We start from the raw sequence: 13,567 nt of genomic DNA, 5'->3' as shown, positions 1-13,567 counted from the left end.
GAGCTGTTTTCTGCTCTTTGGTCGGGCTATTATCTCTTTGACATATTCCCCGTTTCCATCTCTATTCCTACTTCGATAAGCAATTCATCCATTGATTGATCTCTTATTGTAGGATCAATAACAGAGTTGACCACCCGTATTTATATGATATCTAATATTATGTGTTCTCTCCCTTTAATTTTACATTCACCAACTTATTTACTGTACCATATAGTTCATTGTAATTCATTTTTAAATACCTTTATTGTACTACACATTGCAAAATTTTTCAAAATGTATTTGATCAAATATGTATATGTGTATTGAATAAATAGACTGAAAAGGTTATAAACTATGTACATGGTGTACACATGACACTTAGAACAGTGGCAGTGGTAAAAGCAATGTAAGACAACAGGACAAGAACATAACGAATCACTTGTAAGTATGGATAATCTATATAAATATCGGTTCATCTAGAACATGAAATCTAGGTCGTCACACATCATACATTCGTGTTATATAAATATAGAAGTGCCATTAACTTCTCATTATTAAATACAAAACATGACAGATGATATATAACCCAAAATCGATACTAGAAAAACGTGTCTTCCTGAGGTATTTCGAATGACAGGCAGTGTTCCAGTCGGAGTAGACATTACAGATACATGTAGATAGAATACCGTTTTCTAGTTGCTATATGACTGATTGTAATGTTCATTATCACTACATTGTACATTGTATTTGGTAAAAATATTTGTAATTGTAAAAAAAAAGAGATGTTGTATGATGATTAGCAATGGAGCAACTCTCCATCAAAAACCGGAATCGCACAGAAGTTAACAACTTTATAATATTATGTCTCTGTGTCTTGTCGTGTTTCAGGGAAAAGTAAAATCTCTTTAGGGATTTTGAGATTAATTTCATTGTTTCACATCAAAATATGTTTCATTAAACTAACATCTGACTAATTTGATTATTTGGTATTGTCTGAGTGCTAATCAATTGTTTAAATGTCCTTCTATTGTCCATGGTTACAATACAAATGTTAACTTACGGGGCATCACACACGGTTATCCCACATAACTTTATAATGACCATTAAAATGATAGAGAGTATACCACAATGTCAAACTCATATTCATTTCAATTTGGCAATTAAAATAAACATATAAATGAAAATGTCGTCCTGAATATGCATGAAATATTTGCCACTGGACGTTAAGAAAAGAAAAAACACCTGTGAAGACAGGTTCACGTTGAACCATATATATTGTCTTATTGAGTGCACCGCAGTCAATTTTGTTTCAAATATAAAATTTATAGGAACTAATGAAGAGATTACAACGTGCAATCATTTTACATTTATTTGTTGTTCGTCGAAATTTTAAAGAGAATGTGATTGTTTATAAAACGGCACCATCTGATAATCCATCATTTTTATCGGTTGTTTTCCTGGAAGGTCGTGTCACCTCTTCGTTTCGTTTATTTGTGTATTGATGTCACTTGTGTTGTTTTATTCTTTTTATTAATGGAACATATTTTTGTCTCTCAATTTCCATTTTCAAAAATAACCCGTCTCTCTTACAGATACAACGATCACTGCGACCAAAGTGCGAATCGAACACACGGGTGATTTGTTTAACAGATAACATGCAGTAACGTTTCCTTAATTCTGCTAAAATTCCAATATCTATCGTCGTTCATAAGCGAAATGTTGCATTATATTCATATTCAAGCAAAAATATCAGACTTAAAAACAACAACTTGCATTGTAAATCAACGCAGAAACTTGAAAATTAAAAACAAAAAACAAAAAAACTATTGTAGTCCCTTAGTTCATGAAGTAAGTTCTAGATTTGCACTTTTACACAGGGAGAGGATTAAATTGTTTATGGTCCTTGTATTTCGGTGTTATCTATCAAACGTTAGAAGCATAACTTTATTGGGGTTTTTTAAGTGTAGATGAAAATGATGTTTGAAGAATAAGACCAACTCCAGATATCAATTTTGATAACCAAAGATAGACGAGAATAAATCTTTTGGAAGCGTTAAAATTAAAATTTGAAAGTGATTATTTTTTCTCAAGAATCTGTTTTGACGAGTGACAAAATAATGGTATATATTGGAAGTTGACTTTAATAAAAAAAAAAATGGAATTGTCTTTGTTATTTGGTTGTATTTTTTTCTTTGCACATGATGAAAACAGTTTTTTTTCAGTGATTGGACTATCATTTACCTGTAGGAATCAGTAATGCAACCTTCAGCTGTCCGATAATGAAGGACGCATCCGGGTGCGGGAGTTTCTCGCTGCATTGGTTGTCTTCGGCTGTTGTCTGCTCTATGGTCGGGTTGTTTTCTCTTTGACACTTTCCCCATTTTCATTCTTAATTTTATGTCTTTAGGCTTGTGCCTTTTTTTTTGTAATATTTTTTGTTCATTTGAATGTTTCAACATCAATTGTAGCCTTCATTTCGTCGAACGAGTATACATCATTATTAAGGGATCACCAGAAGCCCGCCACTGGGTGGTCGATTTTCTATCTGCGAAGACCCATTGGTGATCTTGAGCTGTTTTCTGCTCTTTGGTCAGGCTGTTATCTCTTTGACACATCCACCGTTTCCATTCTCTATTCTTACTTCCTAAGGGAAACAATTCATTCATTAATTGATCGATCAATGACAAGGTTGACCACGCGTAATGTGACATTTAATATTATGTGTTATTCACCAACTTATTTACTGTGCCATTTAGTTCATTGTATTTCATTTTTAAATACCAGTGGCAATATTTACAACATGTATTTGAGCAAATATGTATAAGTGTGTAGAATGAATAGACATTAAAAAGGTTATAAACTATGTACATGGTGTACACATGACACTTCGGACAGAGGTAGTGGTTAATATAGCAGTGTAAGACAGGAGAACAAGTACATAACGAATTACTTGTAAGTATCATATGGATAATCTATATAAATATTATCTGTTCATCTAGAACATGAAATCTAGGTCGTCACACTTCATACATTCGTGTTACATAAATATAGAAGTGCCATTAACTTCTCAATATTAAACACAAAACATGACAGATGATATATAACCCAAAATCGATACTAGAAAAACGTGTTTACCTGAGGTATTTCGAATGACAGGCATGCAGTGTTCTAGTCGGAGTAGACATTACAGATACATGTAGATAGAATACCGTTTTCTAGCTGCTATATGACAGATTGTTATGTTCATTATCACTACATTGTACATTGTATTTGGTAAAAATATTTGTAATTGTAAAAAAAAAAGAGATGTTGTATGATGATTAGCAATGGAGCAACTCTCCATCAAAAACCGGAATCGCACAGAAGTTAACAACTTTATAATATTATGTCTCTGTGTCTTGTCGTGTTTCAGGGAAAAGTAAAATCTCTTTAGGGATTTTGAGATTAATTTCATTGTTTCACATCAAAATATGTTTCATTAAACTAACATCTGACTAATTTGATTATTTGGTACTGTCTGAGTGCTAATCAATTGTTTAAATGTCCTTCTATTGTCCATGGTTACAATACAAATGTTATCTTACGGGGCATCACACACGGTTATCCCACATAACTTTATAATGACCATTAAAATGATAGAGAGTATACCACAATGTCAAACTCATATTCATTTCAATTTGGTAATTAAAATAAACATGTAAATGAAAATGTAAATGTAAAAGGAAATGTTAGTTATTTTTTTTATTCTCGATTTTCCTCTTGTATGCCATCTACATTTTACACATTTTCTCTTAATTTGATATAGGCAAAAAGAAAAAACAATCACTCATGGCAGTCGTTACTCAGCAACCATTTTATACCGTACCGCCTGTCGAAGAAGTACTATACAATAATGGTCCAATCAAAATACGTAAAATGATGGATACACATGAAGACTGCAGCTTTTATGCACATTTATCAACAGAAGCTTTCACTGACAAAATCGTTCATGCAACAAAGGAATCGAGGTATAAATTCTTATATTATGCATGTAAACTTTTGAACTAGACTCTTTGATCTGTTAGTACACACATTTTTTTTTATCATAGCGTGAATCAAGTTCAATCTTTTTAGGAATTTTGCAGTTCACAAATATAGCATCTACGTATATATTATACATTCAAATAGAACATAGTACAAAATTTGGGCACTGTTTAGGGAGATACTATATCGTGAAATCGCGAATGATTTAAAGTAAAACGTCATCAACAGGGTGGCTTTTTTTTTATAGTGGGAATGGGAATATATTTTCGTTAGTTTGGACTTAAAAAAACTTATTTCAATCAGTTCATTACAATAAAACGTCCTGACACTAAGCATAGTTGTGCCTCTAGTTGTACTATGTTTTGTTATATTTTTTTACACATAATGTATGTATATTATGTAGTCATGGCGCATGTGCGTTGTCTGGCTTTTGTTTAATAAAAAGTATGAATTGATGTAAACGTACTAACCCTCAAAAGGAAAAAGGACCGAATCAAACCAATCCACACATCAAAAGTTATAAAAAAAATTGTTAAGGAGAGAAGATATTATTTTACACTATGAAAGATGGTAAAAATTCAGAAAACTTCTACCTAAATACTTGATTATTCACGCTTACACCATTTTTACACCATACATGTGCAATTTGTGGGAGCATGTAAGCATTTAAATGAAATACATGTAAGTGTTTGTATTGATATCATATGATATATTTCATTTAAGTATTGCATGCTTCTTTTTGTAAATTTATTTAAGAATTGAATGCTTCTTTTTGTAAATTTATTGGGGTGTAAAAGCGTTGACGAAGTACATTTTGTATGAAGCGCGGAAGCCCTTCATATTAAAAATGTGCGCACGGTCAACGCTTTTACAACCCTATAAAGTTACAAATAGAAGCATTCAATACTTATAATTACATTTTTAAGCTATGATTATGAAAACACGAATTTTATATATTTTTTTATTTAATTCACCTGTGCACTTTATTGTTGGACCACGTGTTATCATTAATTTAATGAAAAGTTGTATTGAGCAATGCAACTGCTTACGGAATCACAAGTGGCGTGCAGTTAGCCAATCAGAATAAAGTATTATAATGAAACATACATCTAATGTAATTATTTTAAAATGTTCAAAATATGCCATTTAAAATTACGGTATGCAGTATGGTACAACATCATGGTATGCTCATTGCATTCATATCACAAACCAGGCCCGTAGCAAGGAATTTTCAAGGGTGTTCGATATAATCATACTCAACTTTTAACAGTTGTAAACATTCAAACAGAACGTCGTATTCAACAGTACGTATTATTTTTTCAGGGGGAAAAGGGGGGTTGTACGAACCCCTCGAACACCCTGACTACGGGTGTGCAAACTGATTAGTACACTTCTAACTCTCAAAACATCAGTTTTTGAATATTAATTTCAAGTTGACCTCACAATTAGGAAAGGAGTATTATTATTAACAACCCAATAAACCTAAATACAAAACAGAACAATCAGCTTCGTTTTTGTCAAATGTTTTGTATTTTCACGGAAAACGCACCGAATTTACAATTTCCAATGCAATTATAAATATTTCAGTATTCCAAAGGTTATAGAATTCACTAGAGTGACCAGTAAGGGTCGACCTCAGGAACTGTATGATCGAATATTTGTTGCTGAATATGATGGAGTACGCGCTGGCTTATGCAGTATAGCTTATCACGGAGATAAAGAAAAATTCCCGTAAGTTATAAGTTATTACACCAGATTTAGCATCAGACTTGTACACTTCATTTAGTTTGGCAATACATGTACGACAGATGTTAAAAGTAAACACACATATTAGTGTAGTAGGACAAGTCAAAGCATAACAATAATTAACAATATCATGTCAAAGGATCAACTGTAAATGAAAGGGAAGCTCAATATAATGTCCAAGAATGATTCATAAATGGATAGCTCAATATCATGAAGTTATTCTTTTGTTCCTATAATCTCACAATGAATTTCTAATGGTTTCTGATAGAGGCATGAGTTTCCGTGAAAATATAGAAAAGAAGATGTGGTATGATTGCCAATGAGACAACTCTCCACAAGAGACCAAAATGACACAAAAATTAACAACTATAGTCTATAGGTCATCGTATGGCCCTCAACAATGAACAAAGCCAATATAGCATTGTCATAAAAGGCCCCGAAATGACAATGTAAAACAATTCAAACAAATCTAACGGCCTTATTTATTTTAAAAAATGAACGAAAAACAAATATGTAGCACACAAGCAAACGACAACCACTGAAGTACGGGTTCCTGACTTGAACCAGGCACATACATACATAATGTGGCGGGGTTAAACATGTCAGCGGGATCCCAACCCTCCCCCTTACCTAGGATGCACTTTCACCACGAACAGATTGGTTCAACCTAACCCCGTTTCTGTTTGGGTAATTGTATCGTTTGCTCTTCTGTGTAAAGTTTGATCGTGTTTCAACTTTTTTGTTGTTCTTCTTTTTTTATTGTTTAGACCTTGTCTGTCATCGACATATTATTTTTATAGTTTCTTAACATAAACCCTATCTGCTCCATTTTTCGTTCAGAGATAGTTTTTTTTTTTATTTTTATTCGATCAAAGCGACAAAATTATGTCAAACTATGTAAAAAAGAAGTGTTCATGCACGAACTTCCTTGAATTAAAATGACCAAACTATTTTACAATCAACTGCATGTTTAACAATGGTGACTGGGACTTCAGGCATAGAATTTGATTTGTCAAAGTGTGGGAAAAAACAAGATGGAATTTTGGTATTTAGCACAAAATTTAACAGTTCATGGTGTTAAATATATAAAGACATTGCATCAGGGGGTGGTGGACAAGATCCCCTACTTCTATTTATTTTAAGATTAATTTTTTAATATTTTAACTAATTTCATGTTCTTGCATTTGTCCTTATTTATACAAACCGTTTCGTGAATACATGGGAGCGTGTTTCCCTCAAGTAATGTCAGTCGTTTTTATTTATACGGACCGTTTCGGTGAATACATGGTAGCGTGTTTCCCTCAAGTATTAATGTCAGTCGTTCTTATTTATACGGACCGTTTCGGTGAATACATGGTAGCGTGTTTCCCTCAAGTAATGTCAGTCGTTCTTATTTATACGGACCGTTTCGGTGAATACATGGGAGCGTGTTTCCCTCAAGTAATGTCCGTCGTTCTTATTTATACGGACCGTTTCGGTGAATACATGGGAGCGTGTTTCCCTCAAGTAATGTCAGTCGTTCTTTTTTATACGGACCGTTTCGGTGAATACATGGTAGCGTGTTTCCCTCAAGTAATGTCAGTCGTTGGTTATCACTGGCAGGTTCATAAATTTTCAAAAGAGGGGCCCACTGACTGCCTAAGAGGCGGGCCGCTTCAGTCACGCTTCAGTGATTCCCTATATAAGCAACCAAATTTTTTCCCAAAAAGGAGGGACCAGACCCCCGCCCCCTAAATCCGCCTCTGGTTATAATCCCGGTCAAGTCACTTCAAAGATTTTTATTTTTTTTTTAAATTGATACTTGTTTATTCCAAATATTTCCTGTTTACAATTTCCTCAGTTGCCCAGGATGCAAACTGTGGATTCCCGTTTACGTTTAAACCAACTGTCCGGGAAGCAGAAGGCTGAAAAAGTGCACTGTATTATCAAAAAAAAAAATTAGTATACATGTAATAATACTTATATTCTTTTATATGACAATGAGTGAAAAAAGAAATATCTTTCTAGAATGTAATACTAGTTATACATAATATAACATTATAACATAAAGGAGTGCACCTATAAACCAGATTCACATAACATTATAACATAATCGAGTGCATCTTTAAACCATGGATTGCCGTAATCAATATAAATTAAAGAGATATAAAAAAACAGACCACATAACATCGTGACTGTTATCTCCTGCGAGGTATGTACTTATAGTATAAAATTAATTAATGTGTTTATTTTCTCTTTGTCTAATGTATTATTCGATAAGTAACAGGGTACAGATTTCAGATGTGTTATCATGTATGATTTCCAAAGATTCAAAATATATGTAGAGGACATTTTTATCCCATCATATTTGATTTTGTTTCTTATTTTCCACAAGGACCATTTTGTCAAAATAAAAAAGAGATGTACATGTAAAGTTTGGTTCGATTGACCACTGCTATCTCCCAAAAGCATAAAATGTTTTAAATTTTCATCATCTAATTGAACATTCCATAATGTAAAAATATCTTTGATTTTACTAATGATTAATTTTGTTGTATTGGAATCGAAAAATAAATGTTGCAGATTTTCAGTATTTTTTCTTATTTATACGGACCGTTTCAGTGAATACATGGGAGCGTGTTTCCCTCAAGTAATGTCAGTCGTTGGTTATCACTGGTAGATCCAGAAATTTTCATAAGTGGGGGCCCACTGACTGCCTAAGAGGGGGCCGCTTCAGTCACGCTTCAGTGATTCCCTATATAAGCAACCAAATTTTTTCCCAAAAAGGAGGGACCAGACCCCCCCCCCCCCCTAAATCTGCCTCTGGTTATAACCCCGGCCAAGTCACTTCAACGACTTTTAAATTGGTATTTAAACATTGGGATTTAATAAACAGATGATAAACAAATATATAATACCAAAAGATAAATCTTGATTCTCCATTTTCACTTAATTCATTTCGTTTTGTGATGTCCTTCGATGCAAAATTGCCTGTGGTACAGTTCCAAATTCTAATTCGCTTCGGTATATCTACCGAGAATGTCGAACAGCGAGCCTAGAACCCCGGCCAGTTTAACGACCGTTCCACTTCCCGACAAATTTTAACTGACCAATGGCAATGCATTTACATATATCCATTTACATATGTCCGTTAGACTAGTTCAAATCGAGTTATCTTTTTTTTTAAATAAAGAATTTATTATCTTTATTATTAAAATTCTCATTACACGTTTCTTACTGCCTTTAGTTAATTATATTTTACAGTGAAAGGTCAAGTGATGTAGTTCCAGATTTTGATTGCTGTGATTTATGTGGGTAAGTACAAGACCAAGCACAAGTATGAGGGTCTCAATTGGGTTTACAGTATAGAGTATATTAATGGAAAAAACATCTGTATGTATATGCATGTAAAAATTTTGGGGGAAAGTTTGGCACCATCTTAACCCGAATAATTCAGTCGTTATATTCCGCTGATCTATGATGGCTACATGTAAAGAAATCGGACACGGAGAGGGATTGAATTATTCGAGTTAGCACCAACTTTAAACAATGAGTAGTAAATGTTAATACACTTACTTCCAGTTAAATAATTTGGAATACTGAAATATGATTTTAAAAGAGTGAAACAACTTCTCAACTTAAATCTTAGTAAAGATTTCTAAAGTAAGGAGTTGGGAAATGCAATGAATGCATGGTAGACTGAGAAACATGAAACACCACTTATATTGTCTGACCTAATATACTCAACTTTAGAAATGCTTTAAAATGTTAATGTGTGGCTCTGTATTTGCATTACAATACAACTATTTTTTGGAGAAGACTACATTATTATTCTTTTTATACAAGTTGCGGTATCTGCATTGTGCGTACTCATGGGATAACTATTACTTATTAGGAGTTATATAAATCGTACATGTACGTTCTAAACGGAAATGTGTACAACGTATTTAGTCGTATACATACGATCTCTTCGTTGTAAACATACGATCGTACAATTTTATCAAATGAGTAATATTTAGATATAAGAAGATGTGATATAAGTGCCAATGAGACAACTCTCCATCCAAGTCCCAATTTGTTAAAGTAAATCATTATAGATCAAAGTATGGTCATCAACACGGAGCCTTGGCTCACACCGAACAGCAAGCTATAAAGGGTATAATGTTAATTTTTTTATTATGTGTACTTGATTAACATTTTTTAGGTTGTTATGCTTAGATAGCGCAACAACAGAGAAAAATGTTCCGGTCGGATATTGCTATATTGAATGTATATGTGTTGATGGCAAGTTTAGAGGGAAAGGAATCGGGAAAGTTCTTATGGACGTTGTTGAAACAGATGCAAAAAGAAATCATAATTGTAAAGTAAGTGTTGATGTGACTTAACATATTCATTCTGGTTTATTATTATTTCTATATTTGACTATCAAATGATTGACAAACATGACATAAATAGTAAAAACTTTAATGCAAGGGCAAACATTCATATGCTGCGTTCACATGTAATTCGAATTCGATTCGCATTAACTAACTTTATCTGAATTATCTGCCCTTACATTTGAGTTCATTCCTAATGGGAATTAGATAACGCGAATTAGCCAATTTGAATTTGATTAAAATTAAAAATGTAAATTGGATAATGAGAATTAGCCAATTCGAATTCGATTCGAATTAAAAAAGAAGAGTGTGTGAACGTGATTAGCGAATTCGATTCGCATTCGATTGGAATTCAATTCGAATTAAAGGTACGTGTGAACGAGGCGTAGATATTTATGCCTTGTGTATATTTGAAGAATATATTAGGCAAAAATGAAAATAATATGATATAGATTGTTATGTAAGAGCAATTATTCTCTTTTAGTTGTATCTGTTTTCACATCTCCAAAATGATTGCTAATAATGATGAAAAAAACTGTTCCCGGCAATTGAATGGTCGAAATTTAACCATTGTTTTTGTTTCTTCTAAATTTTCTATTGTGAAGTCTTTGTAAAACGGAGACCACGTCTGATGACGTTACAAATAAATAACACAACTTTCTGCAAAAAATTAAAAAAATCATTAGAGAAATAGCTTTACAATCATAAATCGTGTATTACGATATATTTCTCAAATCTCATCAGATAAATTTTAATTATTTAAATAGGTCAGTAAGCCTCGCGCTTTAGTTGTTTAGATCTAACGGTCTCGAGTAAAACAATATCGTAACACATCAGTTGCAGTGTTTGAGTCTATACTACTATAAGGAGTCGTCTTACGATTTTGGTTTAATATATTAATATTTAACTTATTTTAGGTCTTATCTTGCTGATCATTTTTTCATCTTAAATGCGGCTTAGAATCAGACAAGAAAATCGTAAACCCTCTTTTATAGTTAAGTGGTTGCTTCCTAAATTAATCAATGCTTATACTTTTGTTTAATCAATTGCAGACTATGTATCTGTGGGTTGTTTCAACAAATCGAGCGCTGAATTTATACTCTCGTCAAGGATATGTTGTTACAGAAAATAAAACTTGCTGTTTGAGATGCATGTTAGGTGTAAAGGTATGTACATTTATTAGAGGGTCCTAATGTTAGTTGTTTTTTTTTACGAATAACGGTTAAAATTCTTGTCAAAGGATTTTAAAGATATTTTGTGTGTGCATGACGATAATAGTTATCAAAAGTACCAGGATTATAATTTTATACGATAAAATATACACAGTACCTTTTAGACGATCGTTACGAATCACGTTATTTTTTTCCCAAAAATAACGGTAACGATAATTATTTGTGATGGATCACGTTAACATTTTAACCAATTTAAATCTAATGGTGACTGAAAATGACTGTTTGACGCCTGAGGGTAAAGTGCGAACACTATACCCTCATATAATTTGATTAAAATTATAAAAAAAATGGTATTTAAAATAAGGTAGAAAACTAGTAAAAAAAATTTTGATCACGATACTAAGTCGGAAATGGATATAAACATACTGACTATCAAACAGAAAATGATACAACAAACTTTTATAAAGTTATCTTATCTTCATGCCTTTTCTAAACTAACATTACTTTAAAATTATTCAAGCTTACATTAAATGATAATTAATAACCAAATTCTTAACTTTTTAAGATACGGATGAAATTAATGTATTTACTTAATCTATTTTCAGAAGGCGTCACGAATGGATAAGCCACTGTGATACCAAGCAGCCAAACATAATTCTGTAAACATTTTTGTGACAATCATTACGAATTTAGCTTACCTGATCACTGAGTCTTGATTAGAAATTATCTTTTAGGCAGTTAGTAGATCTGAAACATTATAATTCTAACCTAGTGATCTTTAATTTCATAAGACGATGATGAGTACCATACATTAACATGCAATGATATACATCTACTGTAACACTTTAACTTAAGGCTTAGCAGCCACTGTTTAGAATAGAAACTGGAAAATATGAACGAAAACGAAATACAATCTGGTACACAATATTTTAAGATATTAATTAAAAGTTTTAACCAGTCGTCATGTTGTAGGGGTATAATTCTTGGGTCTATATGCTAAATTCTTGAGTTTTGTTGTGGATTTGACATTGCCGCCAAAATGTAACAGAACAAAGGAAATCATTCAGAATAAAGAGACCCGAGCAAGGCTACAGCGATGATCTGGTAGTATATGGATCATGCCAAAAAACGACTGGGATATTTTATTAATACTGTACAGTCTTTAGTCCAAGACACAAGTTAAAGTGAACACATAGAGTTATCCCTCTTTGTACTGGCTCTCTCCTTTAATGCATATACCTAACTATGTATGTTCGTTTGTGTAGGTATCACATTAACTTTGTAATTTAGTGTATATTTGATTGATATGCTCTCTGTGGATCCTTTTATAAGGAATAAAGACATTTGATTTGATTTCATATATTATAATACATGTACATACAGTAGTGCCTGGCTATTTGAAAATACTGACAGTGAGGACATTTGTTTATGTTGTACACACATTTAATGATGGGATATGATTTGATGGCATCTATTATACATGTACTAGTTATCTGCGTATATCCAATATACATGCATGTAGTACATTCAAATAATAATATGTCGTCGGGATGTATAAGTACCAGTCCACGTCCACTCTGTGATGTTATTTTTGTCCACATTTTGTTATGGATGTCTAATTGTATCCATCTGATGAGTTAAGTCTTTTCCTAGGCTACTGATTTTATAGTTTGTTCTCGCAGTGGAGATCACTTCTAACCTCTCATTAGAACTGTCAGAATAATCTGTCATAGAACTGTTCTAACCTGTCCTAGCTACAACTGTCAGAATCAATTCTAAGTAGTACTGACTAAATCAGTTCTAGGGTAGAACTGTCTTAAACTATCAGGATCATTTGTAGGGTAGAACTGACTAAATCAGTCCGGACTGTAGAACAGTTCTAAATGACGTCACTGCAGTAAGGGCACTTCAAAATTTAAAAGAAAAAATAAGTTCCAATTACATTACTATTATACAATAGCAGATTTTCTAATTTTTTTTTTTACTGATCAAACGTTACATGTACAAATATCGAAGTGGATAGAAAGGTAATCCAACTCATCGGAGAAATAGTTTCACAAGATTGCATATCAACATCATTGTTTACGTTTCTTCGTTCCCAATTTTTAACAGTCTCTTCCTAAAAATAACTCTGCATTTAATTCATGGAATTTTAATCGTAATTTGCTTTGTTTGCCTTGGATTTACATTCATGATTTAAGAATCTGTTTTGACAAATGTTCAAACGAAAATTGTACAGTGGATGAACTATTGGATATTCATGAAAAAAAAAGTTGTGTAACGTTAAAAAAA

The 13,567-nt window shown here is 32.6% G+C and overlaps 1 protein-coding gene across 3 annotated transcripts; it reads left to right on the top strand.

The window, feature by feature from the left end:
* The first annotated feature begins 252 nt into the window (after positions 1-252).
* On the top strand, positions 253-12,628 carry LOC139489670 (uncharacterized). Of its 3 annotated transcripts, none has more exons than XM_071276340.1 (7): positions 253-420; positions 3,785-3,986; positions 5,590-5,733; positions 8,992-9,042; positions 9,932-10,091; positions 11,156-11,269; positions 11,881-12,628. In XM_071276340.1, the coding sequence occupies exons 2-7, from the start codon at positions 3,808-3,810 to the stop codon at positions 11,908-11,910; spliced, it is 678 nt and encodes a 225-aa protein (XP_071132441.1). In that variant the 5' UTR covers positions 253-420; positions 3,785-3,807; the 3' UTR covers positions 11,911-12,628. The 3 variants fall into 3 exon arrangements, with proteins under 3 accessions (XP_071132441.1, XP_071132433.1, XP_071132425.1); XM_071276332.1 differs by lacking the exon at positions 253-420 and adding an exon at positions 2,712-2,931; XM_071276324.1 differs by lacking the exon at positions 253-420 and adding an exon at positions 2,951-3,252.
* Positions 12,629-13,567: the final 939 nt, after the last annotated feature.

Source organism: Mytilus edulis, chromosome 1, assembly GCF_963676685.1.
Source record: "Mytilus edulis chromosome 1, xbMytEdul2.2, whole genome shotgun sequence".
NCBI classification, from domain to species: domain Eukaryota; kingdom Metazoa; phylum Mollusca; class Bivalvia; order Mytilida; family Mytilidae; genus Mytilus; species Mytilus edulis.
This window is presented reverse-complemented; position numbering and strand designations above follow the sequence as displayed.